General features: G+C 32.3%; 1 protein-coding gene across 4 annotated transcripts in view; it reads right to left on the minus strand.

Moving 5' to 3' along the window:
• The window catches only part of LOC111045887 (tyrosine-protein phosphatase corkscrew), a 159987-nt gene that overhangs the window by 11411 nt on the left and 124998 nt on the right, over positions 1-23578 (minus strand). For 2 of the 4 annotated variants that reach the window (XM_039422697.1, XM_039422700.1), the window contains 3 exons: positions 11561-11724; positions 2700-2876; positions 1119-1266 (listed from right to left, as the gene is read on the minus strand). In XM_039422697.1, coding sequence (XP_039278631.1) covers positions 1119-1266; positions 2700-2876; positions 11561-11662 — 427 coding nt within the window. In that variant the 5' untranslated portion in view covers positions 11663-11724. Of the gene's footprint in view, positions 1-1118; positions 1267-2699; positions 2877-11560; positions 11725-15677; positions 15901-18942; positions 19286-23578 lie in introns of those variants that run through there. The other 2 variants (XM_039422698.1, XM_039422699.1) reach the window with 2 other exon arrangements.

Genomic DNA, 23578 nt, shown 5'->3' on the forward strand with positions numbered 1-23578 from the left:
TGGCAATAGTTGTTATCATTATTAGGTAATGAATCTTACTCCGTAGAATATTGCAGAATCATTGTGAAATGTCAGATCCGGGACATTATTTGTCATAACTAGGAATGTTAATAAATTTGTAACTCTCAGCTTGATATAGGCATATAGAGGATTATTATCACTCAAAGACATCTACGAATTTATAATTATACACCTATATTTTCTTTATTAATTTTGAATACGTAGGCTATCAAAGATTTTTTTTTCAAATTCTACTTAATTTTGAACCATGCTTAATTAGAATATTCAGATTACATAAAAAGACTAAGAATTTGTCAAAAAACACAGATTTCTATGGTTCAAACCAAGGTACCTAGAATACATTCTAAGTGGTTCTAAGCACAGAAATCTGTGGTTTTTGACAATTTCTTAGTATTTCTATTTAATATGAAACCTCCATTCCAAAACCTGCTAAGTCAATTTTTTTCAAATTTCTGTTTTTCAGGTTATATCTCATCAAAACATATGACTTTATCATTTGCTAGTGTGTTTCTTGCCAAAACCTGCTTCTTAAAGCTGTAATCACCATTCAAACATTAATTTTTCGAAAACCTGTCAAGTCAACTGTTTTTTTCCAATCCATGCCATGTTTCTGCGCATGCACAGTTTCATTTTTACAAAAAATGGTTGGATAAATTGAATAACAACTTTGAAAATAGTACATATTAATCTTCTAATGATGAATTGACTTCCAGCGAGAATCCATTGACACAGAGCATACAGTGATTCAGCAACAGTTTTTCCCAATTTGCCAACAAATTATGTTTTTGACTTGGCAGGTTTTGGAATGGAGCTCTTCAATTATTAAAGATTGTGGTAATAATCAGAAATAAGTGGGTTTTGACAATTTCTTAGTCTTTTCATTTCTATGGTTTAAACCACACAAATCTGTGGTTTTTGATAATTTCCTAGTCTTTTTATTTAATATGAATAATTACCACAATATCAACTTCTCAACTAGGCCTACACAAAAAGTAAAATATTCAGCCTATGTTAGGCTATCAAAGTTTGTTGCAATATTCTACATAATAAAATTGTACTATGCTTAATTAAAATATTCAGCCTTAAAGATAACTCACATGGTAGAATATTCTTATATCGATTTTTATTTCTGTTCTCTGGTTTTTGGCCTTCTTTGCGGGAGAAAAGATGCTTGCATTCTTGCTGCTGGAGTGATTCAAATTCCTCCCAGAAACCAGCTTTGCCTGCAGACTGTCCATTCTCTTTCTGAAAAGTCAGTTGAAAATAATTATTCAGCTCAATAATTGGTGTAATTAATATTCAAGAGAGAACAATTTATGTTCTATAAAATATTCATTATTGCACTGAGCATAGTTTCTCTCAATCAGGAGTTTACAAGATCAAATTATAGTAAGGAAATGCCTGAAAAAAATGCCGACGTTCACAAGATTATTTACTCTCAATAATTATTTGCTGAGTGTTTCGTGAATAAAATATAAAAATTGAATTTATTTTCAAACTCGACTGCAAGAATTATTGCTATTCTTTCAAAATGAATTGCCTAAATTGATTGATATGTCGACTATTATTTTGATTCAACAGCAAATTATTTGACTAAAGATGAACGATGAACCTTTGTATCGGAATAGTTAATTGACACTTCATAGGTCTATCGTTTTCAATGAGACACTCAAATATTTATTAGTTAATTACAAGTTATTTATTAGCTTTTACTTAATTCAGGGCCGGTTTCCGAGATCGGGATTTAGCTAAGTTCTAGACTTTAAACAGCTGGAGTCAGAAAATTAGCTTTCCAAAACGGGGCATAGTCGCAGTTTTTATAACAGTAGTCCCATTTTTTATTTTCTCATTTCTATAATTGGAAACGTTTTTCCTTGACGAAATTAAACATTTCTAAATAATTCAAAATAGCTGAAACTTTACACTATTTTCTCTTTATTTTATTTTATGTTTAATTTCCTAGTTTTTTGAAATTTAATTCAAACGTGACTATGACAATGACTACGACTACGCCCCGTTTCGGAAAGCCAATTTTCTGACTCCAGCTGTTTAAAGTCTAGAACTTAGCGAATCCCGAGCTCGGAAACCGGCCATATAAGTTATTACTTAATTATAAGTCATTCCTTAGTTGAATTGTTCTCTAGAAAAATTCTGTTCATTGAGATAAATGAAGATTTGTTGATGAAAGTCGTTGTTGAATGGTATTCAGTATTTGTCTTTCTTTGAATTGATGGAGAAATAGAATAATTATTGTTGTTGGTTATCCATCTTGTTTTCACTATTATTATTTACCATCGTATTTTTCTCCCACACCCTGTTTGACACACTCATTTAAATCCTCCTCAATTAACCGCCAAAACTCTCCTCCAACCCCACTCTAACCAAATCTCACCCTCATAACATTAAATACTTTAGTTTCTGTTTGGCTTGAGAATGTGCAACACCAGCACGAAACGGTTGTCGCCACACCAAAGAATGTGAGTGTTTTTTCACTTTAAAAGTTATAGAAAATACGATAGTAATAGAATTATATTTGACTTTTGTGAATCATGATCAGATAAAATCGAGCACTGGTTCGCTAAGAAATTATTTATGTGAATTTGCAATTCGGATTTGTATTGTTGAGTTATAAGTTATGATCACACTGTGTTTTTATGAAAACTAAAAGTTCTACTTACTTGTAATTCCTTAACCCTACTATCAATGCCACTGGCATTTATTCTGGTAGCATTAAATGGCTGTTTGAGATGAACCACGGTGCCACTGGTCTCTACCATGGGATTCCTTTTATAGTGCTCAATGAGATCTGATAGTGTTTCAAATTTTTCACCTCCTCCAACATCATATTTGTTATCCTGGAAAGAAAAAAATAGGATTAAAACACTGCAATGATATTCATTTCACATAAAAAAAGTATTTCAAGATTTTACACAGAATTTTTTGTATTGTAGTTTATCTGGATTCTCAAGCAATCGAATTTCTCTGTGTTGAGTTGGATTCCAACATATTAATGACTGTGAAACAGGAAGTAGCCGGCACAGTGGAATAGTTATTTGTGCAACTAGTGCGCAAAGTGTCAGTTTGCTGCACCGAAAGAAACGTTTACGCCCGAGCCGTAGGCGAGGGCGGAATGGTTTCTTGAGTGCAGCAGAGGAACTTTGCGCACGTATTTCACATTAAGTTTTTCCTACAGTTACCATTGAATATGAAAAGTGGGTAATTATGGGTAAAATTGCCTGAAATCCATCAAATGTTTTTCTGTGTAATTTTATTATTGATAAAAACCTTAATCCTAAAATCCTAAAGTCCTCGTTGTCCTTGGTTATAATATATAATGAATAATAATTAGCGCGTTGTGCTTGGTTGCACCTCTGCTCACTATAGCAGCCACAGCAGTCACTGTTACCAACTTCATTTTGATTTTGCTGCACTGTTGCTCCATATAACCAACTTCACGTATACGCGCGTGTATATATAGTATATAGTATATAGTATATAGTATATATGTATAATAGTATTTTGCGTTGCCATGTTGCAAATCTGGAGTGCAGAAAAATTTTTCCCGCACTAGAGCGGAAAAGTGATTCTTTGCGTTCTGTAATCAGTGCAGCAATGGCCACTTTTCAACGTAACTGTAGGAAAATATAATTTTCATGGGTTCTGATTGGACTGTTTTCACTCAGCACGGCAGAACGAGTGTGAATAGTCCTATAAGAACTTATAGAAATCATTTTCTCACTGTACCTGTCACTGATATGTAGGAATCCAGCTTTATGCGACCAATATAGGATGAAATAAAATGTTGAGATAGAATAGCTAGTCGTTGAAGAACAAGCTATGCTTGAATAAAGCAGCCGATTGATATGAATAATGTATTTTAACCATGATAATGTTTGACAATATACTGAATATATAAGAGACTTAAGAAGCCAATTAATTCTATAAAAATATATTTCAATCATGAAAACTTTTGGTAATAACTGAATATAAATTGAATAGCCACTCTATTTAATCATAATAGTTATTGTTACAATCTTACTACAGTTGCATTGGACCCTTATTGACCGAGCGAAGTGAGGTCTAAGATTCAAGTCGACGGTTTGGCATTTCTCTTAAAGTTTAGATGTTTATATGTTGCGCATTTACGGCGAAACGTGGTAATAGATTTTCATAAAATTTGACAGGTATGTTCCTTTTTAAATTGCGCGTCGACGTATATACAAGGTTTTTGGAAATTTTGCATTTCAAGGATAATATAAAAGGGAAAAGGAGCCTCCTTCATACGCAAATATTACCGTAAAAATCAGACTATAGAATTATTCATCATAAATCAGCTGTCTAGTGGACTATATACTACCCGTTCAAAAACATCGAACATCTTGAAAATTGTATCTTTCCATCAACGTTGTAGACAGTTGCAGCCAGACCTGATTACAGCGCTCACACTCACATTCCGGGACGACACGTCACGGTACAATATAGGACAGAAAGCTCTATTTTTGATTTAGGATTTTTTCTAGACATTTTTAATTGATAAACTATTAATTAATTTTAGAAAACATAACAACAGGTCAATGTAACTCACTGAGCGCGAGGTCTACTGTTCACAGAACTACTAGTTAATTTTTGAGAAAACATAGCAACAGGTTAATGTAACTTACTGAGCGCGAGGTCTACTGTTCACAGAACTACTAGTATACTAAACTGCTACTGTATTTGATCATACTGTATATATCTTCAAGAATCACTGTTCTGCGCTTATACCTATAGTTCAAGGTGGTTAATTAATAGAATCGAAGTTGATCAAGCGAAGATATTATGACACTGGCAACAATCTATTTAGCCCAGAGCCTGAGGCCATTCTCGAGCGGTCATATGGTTACTTTAATTAAGTTTCATTGTTAGAAATGATAGATCAACAACTATTTTCAACTAGTCATTGCTCAACTAACAGTAACCTTGTGATCATTGTTTTTAAGGAATCCTTATAAATGTTAACGGTATGCATAGTCAGACACTCCATGTCACACAAACATTCTTTAAAACACTCTAACCGAAACATGGTCCGAACTAACCTAAACCGAAACATCCGGTCTCACAGACCGGGTCTTGCTTAAAGTGTTATATTTGATATATTTTCTACTAAAATATGAATATGAATATTTTTCATTGATAAATTTCAATTATAGTATATAATATTCTATCAATATAGGATTTATAGCAAAACTGAAAGGTTATCATTGATAGTTATTTGTATATCTAGAGTGAAAAGTACAACTTTTTCTCCCTGTGGGAAAAAGTTTGAAGCCCGAGGCGAAGCCGAGGGCAGCAATTTTCCTGGGGGGGAAAAAGTATTTTTTGCTCGTGATGTACACAACATTTTTCCTCCATCTACATTTTTTTATAGAAACTGCAAATAAAATCATTCTAATAACTTACGTATTGGTGACAATGATTCCTAACAACATAACCTAAATCCTAAAAACCGGTCGTCTGATTGGCACTGCCGATTGCGCTATCTATCGGCATAAGTTGTAACAATTATATCAGCTGGGTGTCTACCAAAAATGGCTGACTCCAGATCACGCGGTTCAGATTTGAATTGCAGATCAAAAATATTTGTTGGCTGGTATTTTGAATAGAATAAGATATTTTTAAAATTGTATACATTTTTATCGTCTACTAATATTAAGAATATAACAATAATTATCATACAAACATATCATGAGTTGATCAAATTTCTGGTTGTGGTATTGAATTCAGTTGACTCAATGACAGACACCTCTATTATGTCTTTCCTGTATAGGGCTACTTGACCGAAACATGTCGTGATAATATATTTTTAAAAAAGGGTACTGAGATTTTCAATTATTTTCTTTATACCTCTATTATGCTTTCTCATCTGAGCTTAGACCTTCTAAACTATTACAATGTAAGTTTCAAAATAGAGATGCTCCCCATGTTATTTAAAATGGAGTCACTTTTCCTCCCTAGGGAGTTTTTCTGTTTTTTACTACCGAGAGCAAAAAAGTGACACTTTAGTATTGGGGTTTCAGGGAGTAAAGTAAGTACTTTAGACAGTAGGTGGAGGAAAAAATAATAATGTTTTTCATTGTTATCAAGAAACTTGTTTGAGCAAACGTTTTCAGCCTCCAGTTATTTTATTAGCAAGAAAATTGAATAAATAGCTATAGTGGTCAGAATCATCTATTTCGTCAAGTGAATGTTTATTTTGTGACACTTCATTGTGAAGCATCCTATTGATACAAGTTCCAAAGGCTGGGGCTTGTATGGTTGATAACTCATCCTTCGTCATCAATTTTCCTAAACCAACGTTTTCTAAATTACAAAAATTATTTTTTCCTACAGTTAGGTTGAAAAGTGGCCATTGCTGCACTGATTACAGAACGCAAAGAATCACTTTTCCGCTCTAGTACGGGAAAAATTTTTCCTGCACTCCAGATTTGCAACATGGCAACACAAAATAGTTAGTAGGTTATATGGAGCACCAGTGCAGCAAAATCAAAATGAAGTTGGTAACTGTGGGTTTAGCACGTTATAAGAGTCTTGAGGGTGGTGGAATGTGGTGGATGACAGCCACATTACACACCACACAGCCGCCCACCAAACACACATACTACATTCTATTTTATTTATTCATAATAAAATTACACACATATACATTTGATGCATTTCAGGCAATTTTACCCATAATTACCCACTTTTCATATTCAATGGTAACTGTAGGAAAAACTTAATGTGAAATAAGTGCGCAAAGTTCCTCTGCTGCACTCAACAAACCATTCCGCCCTCGCCTACGGCTCGGGCGTAAACGTTTCTTTCGGTGCAGCAAACTGTCACTTTGCGCACTAGTTGCACAAATAACTATTTCAAATAAAACATGTCAATAAAATACCGAAATAATGAAGAGAAAAAAATTAGAAAAAAATTGAATGCTCAAAATATTTGTTAGTCGAAACATCCGGTATTCTAGACCGGTAAAAAATAAACGTTATCCGAAAGATCCGGTAGCTGAGACCGGTACGTTCTCAACAGATTGATGTTTACTTGATAACCGTGAGTTGGGGACTGACGAGCATTGTTGAAGAATGTAGAGGAATAGTGGGGGAGAAGGTATTAGAGCGGGCAGCAATTTTTGATTCACAATTTTGCCACTATAGAAAAAATAATTTTGCCTCCGGTCTCACAGACCGGTGTTTCGGTTAAAGTGTTAAAACTTTCAACTCATTTACTGAAATCTTTCAAATGTTTCTACTTCTGATGTATCTGGAATACCATATCACACCAATGGAAGATGACGTGTATTACAATTTGATAGAAATATACTTCATGGAGAAGTAAGCAAAAATTGATATGGTTAGATTATCTGAGTTACAGAACATTATAGTTTATCTTAATAAAGGTCCAACGTAAATTGATATTATAGAAAATACAACATTTTTGATACAGTACAATAACTAAATTTAGGTGTATTATTATAAATATTGATTGATTGATTGGTATTATAAATATTGATTGATTGATTCTTTATCACAAATGAGTCAATATAGACATGAAAAGGGGAGTGTCCTTGCAACTTATATTGTACCCCCTTTTTTAAATAGGCCTATATTGTTTCATGTTTGGATACACTAGTAGTTCTGTGAACAGTAGACCTCACGCAGTATTCTCATCCACATTCAAGTACCTGGTTGAATCTATAGACCTTATGGAAATACAGCAATAGACTGGCTTCTCCACACATCTGTGTAATCACTTGTCAGCTGATTTATGATGAATAATTCTATAGTCTAATTTTTAATCTAATATTGGCATATGAAGGAGGCTCTTTTTCCTTTTATATTATCCTTGAAATGCAAAATTTCAAAATACCTTGTATATACGCCAACGCGCAATTGAAAAAGGAACATACCTGTCAAATTTCATGAAAATCTATTACCGCGTTTCGTCGTAAATGCGCAACATTTTAACATTTAAACATCAAGAGAAATGCCAAACCGTCGACTTGAATCTTAGACCTCACTTCGCTCGGTCAATAAAAGTAGTCCAGAACCAATTTTTCTCATGCAGAATAAAGAGTGGCCAAGAAACCTCGTAGGCTATTTTTGGTTCGTTGGAGCACTCTACGATGTAACTTTACAGTATGTATATGTTCATAGTTTATCTTAATACAGTACGTAAAGCTGAGTTTACAAAGTTATTAACAAAATGTGTATTTTTACGTCCTTATAGATTCGGTTAGATTGAATTTATTGATTACTAGCTGGCCCGGCGAACTTCGTACCGCCAAATAGTTTAATGCATCTCATGACAAACTTTATCTAGATGCACACCTGAGGAGGCGTAATGCGGCATTTTATTTATATAGATAATTTTCCAACTACAAAATAAATAATTTACTAAAAATCAATTAATTCTGAGCACCGAAGACAGCACAATTATTAGAAACAAAGCAATGTCTTTAACCTTGGGCCGCACTGCTGAATGGTTACACACAGAACAGTCATTTTGTTTTTAGTCGGGGAGTTTAGAATAAAATACATGGGCGGTTATGGAGCAGCACACACTCTTGTCTACTATCTACCGACGGCTATTGTATGACGCAATGATTATAACAGCTGAATTTTATTTCTGTGTGTGGCCAGCTCACAAATCTTCTCCCATAAGGATTACATGTAAACTTTGAAGGTCCGTAGGAAAGAGTCCTGATGTCAGATTAGAAATTTGATAAGTCATAAACCTGGTCCTGAATATAACGAATACAACTAGAAAAATCATCAAATTCGGTGCACACATAAAAAAGTTATTGAATGTCAAAATTTGAGGCTCGATTTTTATTTATAGTCTATAGATTTAGATTTAAATTGATTGAATTTATAATAACTAGGCCTACACAGATTTTCAAAAGATTACAATTCAATGGATTCCATTACGGTATCAGATCATTCACAATCATCCTAGAGCTGCGTTTACAACAAAGTTATTAACAAAATTTTAATAACTTGATCCTTATAGATTCTATTAGATTAAACGGAGCTTGATACACATATATGCACATCATGTGTATGATAAGTCATGTCCAATCTAATAGAATCTATAAAAATTAAGATATTAACATTTTGTTAATAACTTGATCCTTATAGATTCTATTAGATTGAACGGAGCTTGACAAACACATATACTCATCATGTGTATGATAAGTTATGTTCAATCTAATAGAATCTATAAGAATGTAGAAATACACATTTTGTTAATAACTTTGGTGTAAACGCAGCTTTATGTTTTCACAGTTAAATATAAACATTTAACATACTAATTAGTGTTGCCTGATAAGAAACTCATGAAATACTTTTCACAAAGTTTATAATTTCTTAAAGAATTACCAACTGCGACGTATAAACTCAATATAATGACAGGTCTCGGTATAACATTGTGAGAATCGAACAAATTGAAATTGTGAATTTAAAAACCAAGGTAAAACCATAGATAAAGGAGCTATATTTCTTGTCTCTGGTAAAACACACCTAAATTATAGATATGAAACTGGTTATTGCTTCACATAGCTCATAATGTGTTCATCGTTTTGTTATGGAAAATAACAAGCAACGGTTTCCTATGACATGTATGTAAACATTTTGAAAGCCAAGGACGTATATTAGTCACACTCATACTCATACATACTGATACAAGTCTAGGAAAAAGTTATTCAAGAGGAAAACAATTGAAAAAGTACACACATAAACAAGCAAATGAACATGTAACAAACACTAGCGTACATGACTATGAGAAATCATTTTTCTTTAATTTTCTTGTGTTCGATTTCGGTGATTTTCTTAGGATAAGGATAACTTGTCACTCTTGACGTTTGAAAGTTTCTTTAGAAATCCTCTTAGAATTTTCCATTAACGGTATTTTATAAATTGAAAAAATATGAACGATTATTTCTATCGTTTGCTTTGAATATAACTTGATATCATAATATTGAATGAACTTTTTGTGTAGTTGAGGAGCTGATATTGTAGTAATTATTCATATTGAATGAAAAAGACTAAGAAATTGTCAAAAAACCGAAAATTTAGTGATACTTAGAAAGACCGGTTTCGGTTATTACACCATTGTCAATCTATGATAAACTTTATGGTGTAATAACCGAAGCCGGTCTTTCTAAGTATCAATAAGTCTGCGGTTTTTTGACAATTTCTTAGTCTTTTTCATTCAATATTGAATGAAATGCATGTTATTAGTATGATGGTTTTCTTATATAAATGAAAATATAAAATCTGAGACCCTTTATTTAGTTATTTCGTCACGACGTGTTTCGGTTACTAATGCCATTATCATATTTGTGACGAAAACTTTTGAAAAGGGTACTCAGTCTTATATTTTTATTTATATCCAAAAGTAGCCCTAAAGAAAAAACCCAATTATACAGTTTGTGATATAGTGAATAATTTAATAGAATCAACACTTGCCAACAGTTTGCAAATTGAATAATCTTATTTTCTCGAACTTTGAGCTTATTTTCAATTTTATTTGAAAATGTTACTGAACATTAATTGTAGAGATTTTCATGCTCAATCTTTTCCACTCGAAATTTTTCATTCAAATTATATCTGAGACCTGACAATTGGAAATCTAAAATCAAACTTTGCATAGATGGGGCGGAGCTCCTGAAATTCTTACAGATATGGGACTTGTGGTAGTTGATAGAGCTTATCAATGACTATTCTAGGTATAAATTCTATCAAAATCGTTGGAGCCGTTTTCGAGAAAATCACGGAAAACCCTGTTTTTGACAACATTTTTGCCATTTTAGGCGCCATCTTGAATTGCATTCGATCGAATTTGTTCGTGTCGGATCCTTATTATATTGTAATGACCTTAAGTTCCAAATTTCAAGTCATTCCGTTAATTGGGAGATGAGATATCGTGTACAGAGACGCACATACACTCAAACACACACACACACACACACACACACATACACATACAGACCAATACCCAAAAACCACTTTTTGGACTCAGGGGACCTTGAAACGTATAGAAATTTAGAAATTTTCCTTAATTTTTTTCGGAAAGCAATACCTACTTTCCTTACCTATGGTAATAGGGCAAGGAAAGTAATACTATTTGAAGAAAGATAAATAACTCTATTTGTATGTTTTTCCTGGAAAATAAATTGATTTAGCCTATTTATTTTTTTCTCATTTTATGGATGATTTTGATGTTTTAATTAAGGACTGAAAATTTTGTGAAGTGAACAACTACAAGACTTAACCTATTTTGGACTATGTGTAGCCTTATCTGGATTTGGGAGAGGAATAGCACAAGGTTACCTTATTTTGTCTCTCCCTGTCATTTTGATGATGTACTTATTGTATGAATCAATAAAGAATAAATCAATACATTCTCTACGATAAACGTTTGATAGCATGCCTTATCTCACCAGGACACTGCAGTCGTCTAGTATTATTTATAGAAAAATAACTACGAAAATGATAAAAAGCCAGTTACTTACTTGGTAACGAATCATCACATGAGTAACTTTGTCGTCAGTTCTGACGGAGAGAACGTAATCGCCCGGTTTGCTCTGAGATTCTCTTACTAGGAAAACTACCATTCTTTCCTTTATCCAAAATCAACTTTTCTGCCTCTTTGCCGGAAAGATGACCATGGAACCATCTGTAACAAAAAAAAAAAAAAAAATTAAATTAACATTTCAGTGGATTGCAATAACTGATTCAGTTGATGTGTTAATAGCTATAATTAATTAGCTTTAATCTGCTAATTAGTTAGCTAAATAGCTAATTAATTATAAAACACTTATTGACATGGGCTACTTTTAAATTAATAAAACTAAATAAAATCTTATAGCACCCTATACTAGTTGTTCAACTATTTTAAATTTTTCTAAACATAAAGGGTGCTATAAGATTTTATTTTGTTTTACTGATTAATTAGCTATTAACAAATAATATTCAATCTAAAATTTATTTACCCCAAAAAACATAAAATGTAGCCTATCCATAGAGTTGACCCAACCTTCTTGTTCTATCTACAAACAAACACATTTGTTTCCTGATAGTGATGCCCACATGAGCTCTAGGCTTGTGCGTGGGTGATGAGGCGGAAGATAATGAGAGAAGAGTGGACCTAAAGTTTTAGATGGGCTCCGAACCGATTTTACAACTCTTGAATCATATTCAGAGGAGTTGACTCAATTTGAAGCGAACATCCGCCCCGAAGTAAATAATGTTATACACACTTCAGATCGGTTGATACAAAATTAACTGAAGAAAAATATTAAAAAGGAGAAAATGATGTAAGAACTACATTAAAGAAATTAATAGCAAGAAATTCTAAGAATTGTGGCTTATTTTTAGAAAGATAATAACTAGTTTATATTTGAATAAAGTCTCAAGCCTGGAATAGAATTGAATGAGCACTCGAAGCCAGTGGCAATACAGAATTTAATCAAAAAAGGATACAATATAATATTGAAAATAAAAAGTAAATAATATTACATTTTCACAATAAATTTCTATACTTATACTTTGTAAATTCACAAACAGAGGAATTTTTAGAATTTAGAATAGAATTTATTGTTTCTCATAAACAACAGTACAAAATTACAAGAAAAAAACAAAACAAAGATACCGGTATTAAGTTATTAGCCAAATTTATCAAATGCTATGGCTTAAAAATATAACAATGTGAATATAAAGAAAATAAAAACCTCAGTACCCTTTTTTGAAATATTTTATCACAACATGTTTCGGACATTTATGCCATTTTCAAGTCAGAAAGAATGTCCGAAACATGTTGTGATTAAATATTTCAAAAAAGGGTACTGAGGTTTTTATTTTCTTTATATTTATATTACAAGTAGCCCTATACAGGAAAAAGATAAATAACAATGTAAGAATACAAAGAAATATTTCTCATTTAAATATTGCAATATGCAGTCACAATAATATAAACAAAAGTCATTAGCCACATTTTCCAGCTACTTAATGCTAAAAAAACTATTATAAAAAAGAATTAGCAGTAAAGTATAAGTTATACAATTGAAAAAAATTATCGATTGTGAATTAATCTATATATATATATATATATATATATATATATATATATATAATATATATATATATATATATATATATATATATAATATATATATATATATTTATTTAATGTTTTACTCTATTTTACCAGTTTAATTGGAAACTAGTGAGACAATTTTAACTGAATACCACATAAAATCAGACGAATTAAAGTATAGCCTAACACAGAAAATTGATTCATCAAATAATATTAAAATAGTAAAGTAGTACCATATTTATTTTGTTATAGTAATAGAAAGGTTGAGAAATGACTGATAATTAAATTGATGATTCTTTGTTAAAAATTTATACAAATCCATGAACCAGTAATAGAGTGATAATAAATGAATTGAAATGTGCAAAATAGAAGAAGGCTAATCGTTATCAATGGATAAGGGAAAAATAAATAAAGGTTATAAATCTACTGGGAATTTAGTATAGGTAGGCTACCATAAGTAGAGGATATGATAATATAAAAAAGTTGGAACTGTTCAATGGGTTACACAACAAACATCCAAAAAAATATTGACAATGACAAAATTGATCGAAGTTTCTTCGAATGCAAAATCATTAAATACAACAAAATAATCTTGAAATATGCGGAAAACTTCAGCAGTTTTGCTGGAATTGTCAGTAAAAACTATTGACCAAAAGAATTCCACACATTTCCAGCCTTTTTTTATCGCTTCTAGCTTTCAAAATTTGTCTGTATATTCATTTGCTGTAGAAGCTCATAATGGGAAGTGAAATTGAAAAATATTATTCAGCCTTTTCTCTCATTGGAATAAGACTGGGTATACATGTCAGTTCAACTTATTTTAACAGTTTTGATGTGTTATTTGAGCCAAAAAGTAGGTAGGCACTGGAAAATGATTGACAGAGTCTATAAAGACCAAATATTATATTTGAAACTCTATAAAATGACAGAAAAATATACAATGCACATCCACTGGGCAAAAAAGTAGGTAGGCACTGGAAAATTATTGACAGAGTCTATAAAGACCAAATATTATATTTGAAATTCTATAAAATGACAGAAAAACATACAATGCTCCTCCACTGGGCAAAATAGTAGGTAGGCACTGGAAAATGATTGACAGAGTCTATAAAGACCAAATATTATATTTGAAATTCTATAAAATGACAGAAAAATATACAATGCTCATCCACTGGGCAAAAAAGTAGGTAGGCACTGGAAAATGATTGACAGAGTCTATAAAGACCAAATATTATATTTGAAATTCTATAAAATGACAGAAAAATGTACAATGCTCATCCACTGGGCAAAAAAGTAGGTAGACACTGGAAATTGATTGACAGAGTCTATAAAGACCAAATATTATATTTGAAATTCTATAAAATGACACAAAAACATACAATGCTCATCCACTGGGAATTAATTAAATGAAAATGAAGGAAAAAAATATATTTAAAATTCTATAAATTGGCAGAAGAATATACAATGATCATCCCCTGGAAAAGAATTAAATGAGAATAGAGAAAGAATATTTTATTTTAAATTCTATAAATTGACAGAAGAACACACAATGTTCATCTACTGTACTGGGAATTGAGTGAATGAAAAAAATATTTTGTTTGAAGTTATAAAATTTACAGAAAACATACAATGCTCATCCACTGGGAATTAATTGGATGAAAATGAATGAAAAAAATCTATTTGAAATTCTATAAATTGGCAACATACAATTCTCATCCACTGGGAATGAATTAGATCAGAATAGAGGAAGAATATTATATTTGAAATTCTAAAAAATGACAGAAAAATATATAATGCTCATCCACTGGACAAAAAAGTAGGTAGGCACTGAAAAATGATTGACAGAGTCTATAAAGACCAAATATTATATTTGAAATTCTATAAAATGACAGAAAAACATACAATGCTCCTCCACTGGGCAAAAAAGTAGGTAGGCACTGAAAAATGATTGTCAGAGTCTATAAAAACCAAATATTATATTTGAAATTCTATAAAATGACAGAAAAACATACAATGCTCATCCACCCGGCAAAAAGTAGGTAGGCACTGGAAAATGATTGACAGAGTCTATAAAGACCAAATATTCTATTTGATATTCTATAAAATGACAGAAAAACATACAATGCTCATCCACTAGAAATTAATTAAATAAAAATGAAGGAAAAAAATTATATTTAAAATTCTATAAATTGGCAGAAGAATATACGATGCCCATCCACAGGGGATGAATTAAATGAGAATAGAGGAAGAATATCATATTTGAAAGTCTAAAAATTATAGAAAAACATACAATGCTCTTCCACTGGGAATTATTTGAATGATAATGAAGGCAAAATATTCTATTTGAAATTCTATGAATTGACAGGAGAACACAATGATTGTGATGTTTCTCATCCATTGGAATTAATTGAATGAAAGAAGAGGAGAAATAATAATTGAAATTCTATAAAATCACAATGCTCATCCACTGGGAATTAATTGAAAGAAAATGGCAGAAAAATGGAGAAAAACTGAAGAAAATATACTATACTCACTGGGAAACAATGATCAACTCTCTAATGACTGTTCCAATGATGATTTTTGCTGCCGGCAAAACTAACTGGGCAGCGTTATCCAGCTGCCTAGAGATTTTTCTTCTGCTATCACGCATTTTCAAGCAGTTAGAAAAAGTTCACACTTTGAAAATTAATCTCAAGTCACTGTTTATGAACCTAATCCTCTGAGAACGCTAATAAACACATGTCCTGTATCTGGTTCCTGTATAATCGAGTAGAAAATAAGTTTCAAGTCACATGTACCCAAGGATAGTATAAAAGTATATATACTATCCTTGCTCCTGTCCTGCTATGTATCCTATGTATCTATCCTATCTATGTATCTATATATCTACCCTATGTATCTATGTATCCTAGAATATAAATAGTTTCAATTTTGTCTAGTCTGGTTGAATTGTTTCAAGCAACCCTTGATTAAATAACAATATCGATAATTCCTGGTAGATTTTAATCATCATGATCCTAAATTTGTGGAATTATGTAGGCTACATATGAGTATTCTTTATAAGGCTAGCTTCACACGCTTTCGGTTTCATTCGGTTCGGTTCGGTTCGGCTCGTTACCGAAAACGAATGAGGCTTTCATACATGTCAGGTTTTAATTCGTACGGTTCTAATTAGGTATTTTCTTCTCAAATACAGCTGTGTTTGGATAAACACAGTTCATGCTGGTATATTTAAATATAACAGTTGGTGTTAAATTGTTAGATGTTATTTCTTGAACAACAAAATTTTAAAGTTAATTGAAAATTGTGAATTGTTTTAATAGTTTCTTTTTGATTATGTTAATTTTGGAAGTTCAGAGAGATTTTTTTTTAATTGAAAATTTGTTCCTTGTTTTGACATATGGTATAAAAAACTTCATCTCTTCTCTCCATTGATGAAATCATGTAATATTCATGGAAAAATAAAAATTCTCCCCAAGTTTTAATTTATATCTTTCATATTTTTTTAGCAAACAATTCATTGAGAAAAAATGTGTTTCTGTGAACTAACAAAAATGAATTGACCATATGATTTTGACTTGGAAAATTTTGAAACAGATAATCACGATATCAGGTTAAAATAAAAACAAAAAAGCAAGCGTGTGTAAAAGACTTTGTTTTTTCCAGTTTCCCTAGCAACGAATTCGAATATAATGAAACTTATTCGTGTCGAGGGGGCGTTCGGTGCTATGCGGTTGCTATTCGGTACCGAATCATCGTTTCACACTTATCGGAATTTGCCGAAAACGAAACGAACCGAACCGAACCAAAAGTGTGTGAAAGTAGCCTCTCGCTAGCAACGAATTGAAACCTGATGGAATTTATTAGAGTCAAGTGAGCGTTCGGTTCTATGCGGTTTCTATTCGGTACCGAATTCAAACCGAATTACCGTTTCACACTTATCGGAATTTGCCGAAAACGAATCGAAAACGAAACGAACCGAATGAGTGTGAAACTAGCCTTACAAGTATTCATCCAATAATGTTTTGGAATGTATTTGAAAAGAATACTTTTGATGCAGTGTGTCAATAGATCAAAGTAGTGAGTGATCATTTTGAAATAATTTTCATTCAGGAAAATTAAAATTGAGAATTGAGAATTCACAACACAATAAAAAAAATCAATTCAAGGTTTAGCACATTGTTAAAACAAATTATTGTATCGATTGGAAATCTCTTCATTGACTGTTTCTCATGCAAAACTTTGTTCTCCTGTCTGCACTAAAAAACTAAACAAGAAGAACTCGAGTACAAAAACTGGAAGAGATGAATTTGAGCGTGAAAATTGAAAAAAATATTGATGAGTGATTATTAAATTTCTATCCATTGATTTATAACCATCTACAATGAGACATGGGTTCTATTTGAATTGATTGAAAGTAAAAAGGGCTCAAAACTTGCAGATCAACATACAATGATTATCCACTGGGAAGTAATTAAATGAAAATGAAGGAAAAAAATCTATTTAAAATTCTATAAATTGGCAACATACAATGTTCATCCACTGGGAATGAATTAAATGAGAAAAGAGGAAGAATATTATATTTGAAATTCTAAAAATTACAGAAAAACATACAATGCTCATCCACTGGGAATTAATTGAATGAAAACGAAGAAAAAACATGCTATTTGAAATTCTATAAATTGACAGATGAACACGATGCTTGTGACGAGTGATTATTTCTATATATTGACTTATAACCATCTACAATGTGACATGGATTCTATTCGAATTGATTGAAAGTAAAAAGGGCTTAAAACTTGCAGATGAATGATTTTTATAGTAAGTTTGAGTTTCATTCAATAGTAGAGAATAACAATTTCAACAGTTTTATGCTTTTAAATGACAGGCATTACAAATCAACATGATCCCTACGTAAGGTGATGCATTCATTAAGTTATCATTTACATAACCTCTAGACTGTGTATTCCAAATTAAGGTTTAAAGCAGTTTTGGGCGAATGCCTGTTGTTTTTACCCGCATTTTATCTATTGTCTATGAATAAATAAATAATAAATGAATAAATGTTAGAAATAAAAATGTATTCACTCATGAAAAATTGCACAGTATATTAGCCTACATAATATAATATTATGCAATTCAATGACAGTGATCAGAAAACAAAGATATTGTCAAATTTCACTAAAAATTTATTAAAAACTTCAAAACAGAACCATGGTTTCACGTAGTTAACCAACGCATCATCAGCTGTACTGCGTTGGTTAACTACATGAAACCATGGTTCTGTTTTAAAGTTTTTAACAATTTTTTAGTGAATTTTGACAATATCTTTGTTTTCTTATTATGGAGAGATTTCACAACATCACCATCAATTCTACTAATTTTATCAATGACAGTGATTCACTTGGAGATATTTTTGTACATTTATTTTTACGTATTAAGTCAATTTATTATGAATGCACCATTTCATCAATGAATTCATTCTATTCTATTGACTGTTCAGAATGTAGTAAGTTTTACTTGAAACCAAGGCATTTTCATTCAATTTATCAAAAAATTATTGAAGAATTTTCCAATTTTTTTTATTGGGGGACTTCAATATACGAATATACGAAATGTAGGCCTACGAATGGAATTGTATTGAAAAAATGGCGACAATGAAAGAAGCCACTAAGTCACAGAAGCACAAAGTAAACATTAAAAAGTAGAAGAAAAAGCGTGTAGCGTGATGTATGTATGATACGTGTATGTAAAGGTAAGTCAGTGAGGTGTAAGTAAAAGTCGATCGATAAAATTTACCGCAGTCGTACGCTAGTGCAAATCCTCTCTTTCTCTCACGCTACAAAACTAATAAACGTTAGAGCACATCGTTAGTTTGAACGCTCGTGTTTGCACTAACACTAATAACCGAGAAAAACTCGAGTTAAGAATATCAAAACGTGAAGGGAACTCGAGTACGAGTATAGAAACTCAACGTGGATAACTCGAGTTTAGAAACTCACAAAGAGTTCGAGTATAGAGACTAAACGTAACGAGCTCGAGTACACAAACTGAACACCGACTGAATAATCGCGTCAAGAATGTTCGAACTGTTCTCGAAAAACACCAATTATTTCAACTGTCTACGGCCGCAGCCGAACAACTACTGAGATCCCAACTGCGCGTCTCTAATCTCCAGAGGCGCCCACCTAGCTCTCCATCCTTGTCTACCCTACCATTCATGAGTAGGACGCCCGCGACAGGTGGTAGTGGTACACACGTGCACGCACGCACGCACACGCAAGTGCGCACAATAGTGACACTCCTCCAGTCAGTCGTCAGTCGCTACGCAAAAAAACGTACGCGCCAAACCGACTGTCAAAAATCAACATTGCTTTATAAGGCGTTACTGGCCGCATTGTAAACAGTCTGCATGCTACAGATTTTTTGGAATTCTAGAATTTGATCAAAGAGGATTGATTGATTGATTATTTGCCTTTATTAGGGCGGAGTTAGGACTTTTGGTCCTCTCTGCCTCACAACCCTTAAACTGAACACTTGACTGAAGGATGGAAGGATCTCAGTTCTTCTAGATTTCAGTTGGAATTCAAGAACTTGTATAAAATTATATATTGGAATTCAAGAATTTTATCAAAGAGGACGGAATAGTCTCTGTTCTTCTGGATTTCAGCTCATCCTACCTAGAAAAATAGATGCGCATAGCCCCAAAGGATCAGTTTGGGCAATTATGATTGAAAGGTAAAAGGGTAGGTTAGGGAGGTAGGGTACAATAACCCCAAAGGTTCTGTTTGGGCAATTATGATTGAAAGGTAGGTAGGTTGGGGAGGTAGGGTACAATATATAGCAAACAACTAAAGTCGCTCCTAATATTTATCAACATTTTATTACTCTGTTGCATATCCATACTTTTTCACTATTAAAATTAAACTTGAATTAAAAAAACACACTTTTGGAGTGAAAATCAGAGTAGTAATTTGTGTAGTATTAGACATTTATTTTTTGTGTGTATAATGATTATTGCAACTAATAGCATGAAAATCACAAGTATTCCCTTTAAAATAACACATTCAATTTTAGTCCCAAACCACGACAATTTTCACACTGACTGGAAATGAAATAATCTAGCAGAGACTTCAAAACAAATTATTGATATTGTGGAACTTTTTATACTGAGGAACACTGGCTGTAAAGTAGATTTCAATTTATTCATTCCTGCAAGTAAACTAATAAAGTGAAAAATTGATAATACACGTCACGTTTTTCAATAACTTAGTAAATTATAAGTTTAACAAACCCTGGTAATTTCTTGAAGACAGTTAGCGTAAAGAACCTCATCTTCAAGTATTTCAAACAATCAAAACTTCAAAAAGGTCTTATTTTTCACAAAAAACACCCTGTGAAAAAATGACCTGTCTGTTAACAACTGACACCACACTGGTCTGACATCTGACACGATACTGGAAGCGAAATATCTCTCACATTTATCTATATAGTACAAGATATCGATAAGTTCACGCCGGGTGAACTATAATTATTGTGTCAGTGCCTGCTTCAAACACTCAACTGCGCATGCGCCAACTTCAAATGGGGTGAACGAACGGGGGATGAATGTGAACCCCCGTGCAACACACCTGACATATACAGGTATACTACTTGTGTATTGGTTCACAAATGGAACATCCTATACAGGTATACTACATGTATATTAGTCCAGAAATGGGCCAAAAGATTACAGAGTGATTGATCACCAAAGCTATTGTAAACGCATCACCGCCTGGAAAGTTTTAGGTCAAGAGAATATTGCCAATAGACACCATATTGTACGCAATTTCTAATAAAGTTTTTTAGATATCTTGAATGGGTGACATAACCGGAAGAAAGTACACCTTGTTGTTACATTGTTAACTTGGTAAACTACTCAAAATTTAGTAATTATTTGGATTTTCAAACCTCTTGAGTGTTTGAGTTAGATTAGCTAACTAGGGTTGTCCTACTTTTTTGATCAGTTATCGACGTTCTCTTTGAATTCTTGAAAGATAAAATTAATTGCCTGTTTTCATCCCTTCCGTTTGATTATTAATCCTGCCGTACTCATTCATTCTAGTGGTAAAAAAGGTCTGAATCGACAGGTGAAAAGCACAATACTCTGAGGCGTTTTACCCTAACTGTCATATTGCGAAGCGAAGAATTTTTATTTAATATTTATTTTGATACAATTACAAATCATATGAATATGATCGGGATAGAACAACAGGCATAGCCCAAAACTATTCTGTTCCCAAATTTTGATAAGTAATAAAATGTCGGACAAATAGGTTATGTTCTTACTGAGGAAAGTTAAAGTTCAATATAATAGAACATAATATAAACTTTAAATATAGATAATTATTTATTAAAATTAGTGCAATTTAGTATTATTATTAGGAGCAGGTAACCCGTACTCCTGAAAAATGAAAACTTGACCACTGAAATCTTGAAGAACTTAAAATAGGCCTATAACCAGATTAAGGATCTATTTGCAAAATTTCAAGTTATAGTCCAGTCAATATAGACATAAAAAAGGGGGTGTGCTTGCAATTTATATTGTAGTTCTGATTTTTTAATATATTATTTGGGTACATAGGAGAAGTCCAGAACCAATTTCTTCATGCAAAATTTCCTTGTGCTAGATAAAGGATGGCCCAAAAACCTCGTATTTTCGGCTCATTTTTCAGTTTTGAGCTATTTCTGCCAAATCTCGTAATCCGACAGAAAAATTTGCTCTCACCTTTTTTCTAGATTATGAAATTCTGAATAAAATGAGATCATTCGGAACTCTCTATCTCCAATGAGTACTGAGTAATGATTTTTCAAAAATGAGTGAAATTTTAAGAAAAAAATCAATTTTGATGAATTTTAGTTTTTGATCAACAATATCTTCCGATTGTTACCATTTAGATGTATAATTTAAAATCCCTCAGGTTGTATTTTTGTGCTCTACAATCTGAGATCAGGTAGAGCGCTCTATCTCATATAGATTTCCAGATACACCTGACAACAATGCTCCTTGTATTGTGAAAAACACCTAATTTTCAGCTTCAACCATCATCACCAACTACATAGTCTTCACATTGATATTTCGCACAATGACATAAGTTCATGAGATTATGTTCTATGAGAATCACCCGTTAGATGCACTTTATTTCAGTATTTCCTAGTGGAGAGGCGCGTTCAAGGACACCTCAAAGATCAAAATTTCAAACACTCATAACTTCTGACACAATGCTCAGATTTCATCGTACTACACTTCATTCTTCTCGGCTCGTCAAGGCGGTCCAAAATCATGCATCATAAGTCAAATTCGGTCGAAAAGTGGAAAATTTATTGTTGAGTGTACTAAAGCCCATATTCCAATACACAAAAAATGGCCAATTTCTATATTCGCCTACTTTTCTATACTATACTTTTCTATACTTTCGCCTAATTTCTATACTTCTCCTATGTTCCCAAATAATATATTAAAAAATCAGAACTACAATACAAATTGCATGCACCAATGTATATAGTGACTGGACTATTAATCAGTTGAGTAGTCCAGCCGTGATGATGCGTCATTCGTGAATTTTCTATCCCGTACATGAATAAGCTTAACTCTTTCCTTTATTATAATTATTAAAGATTAGTGTACGATTTAATGCAATTTGACAAGATTTTCAAGATGAATCAATGTAAGCCAGAAAAGGTAGAGTATAATATTCTATCAACCAACTATACTTCAAAGAACATACTAAACAAACCTCTTGTAAATAAAACAGCACGTAAACGAAGAATTCCGTGGTTTTTGAGGCTGAGCATAAAATAAAACAACTTTTTCAAGTTACATAAGAAGACAAGACAAGACGTTTCATGTCACTTTTTGCGATTAAACTGGTTTGAAGCATTCCTCAACTTGGTTATTCAGTCTCGAGCTAATCGTCTGATATTAACATACTTATGACATCTCGATTAATAATCTTGATCCGAAAGATCGAACATTATCCACACATGTAACCATTTGGTGCGGAACAGAAACATTTGAAAAGTATATTCAGTAATTTTCTAATTTGAACTTTTCTTGACTGGCTACTGATTGATTTATTAACTAGCAGTTGGTCATGGGGAGAGAAATTGATGAGTATTAATAATGTTAAACTATGGTAACACTAAACTATATTTCATTAATCCATGGTAGAAGATATCATTCATATTTTTTTGAAGAGTAAAATTAGAATAAGAATCCCAGGAACCACAGAGAGGTCAACGATCAACGATGTAATGACAGTGGAGAAAGATAGGAGAGCAGCGTTGCCAATTGTCACTGCCTTCGGTTGAGTGTTGATGGGAAGGATATTATTTTATATCCTTCTTAAAGAATCGACAATTATTTGTTGAAACATGATTTATGAAGTTACATTAC

The sequence above is a fragment of the Nilaparvata lugens genome, chromosome 3 (genome assembly GCF_014356525.2).
Source record: "Nilaparvata lugens isolate BPH chromosome 3, ASM1435652v1, whole genome shotgun sequence".
NCBI classification, from domain to species: Eukaryota; Metazoa; Arthropoda; class Insecta; order Hemiptera; family Delphacidae; genus Nilaparvata; species Nilaparvata lugens.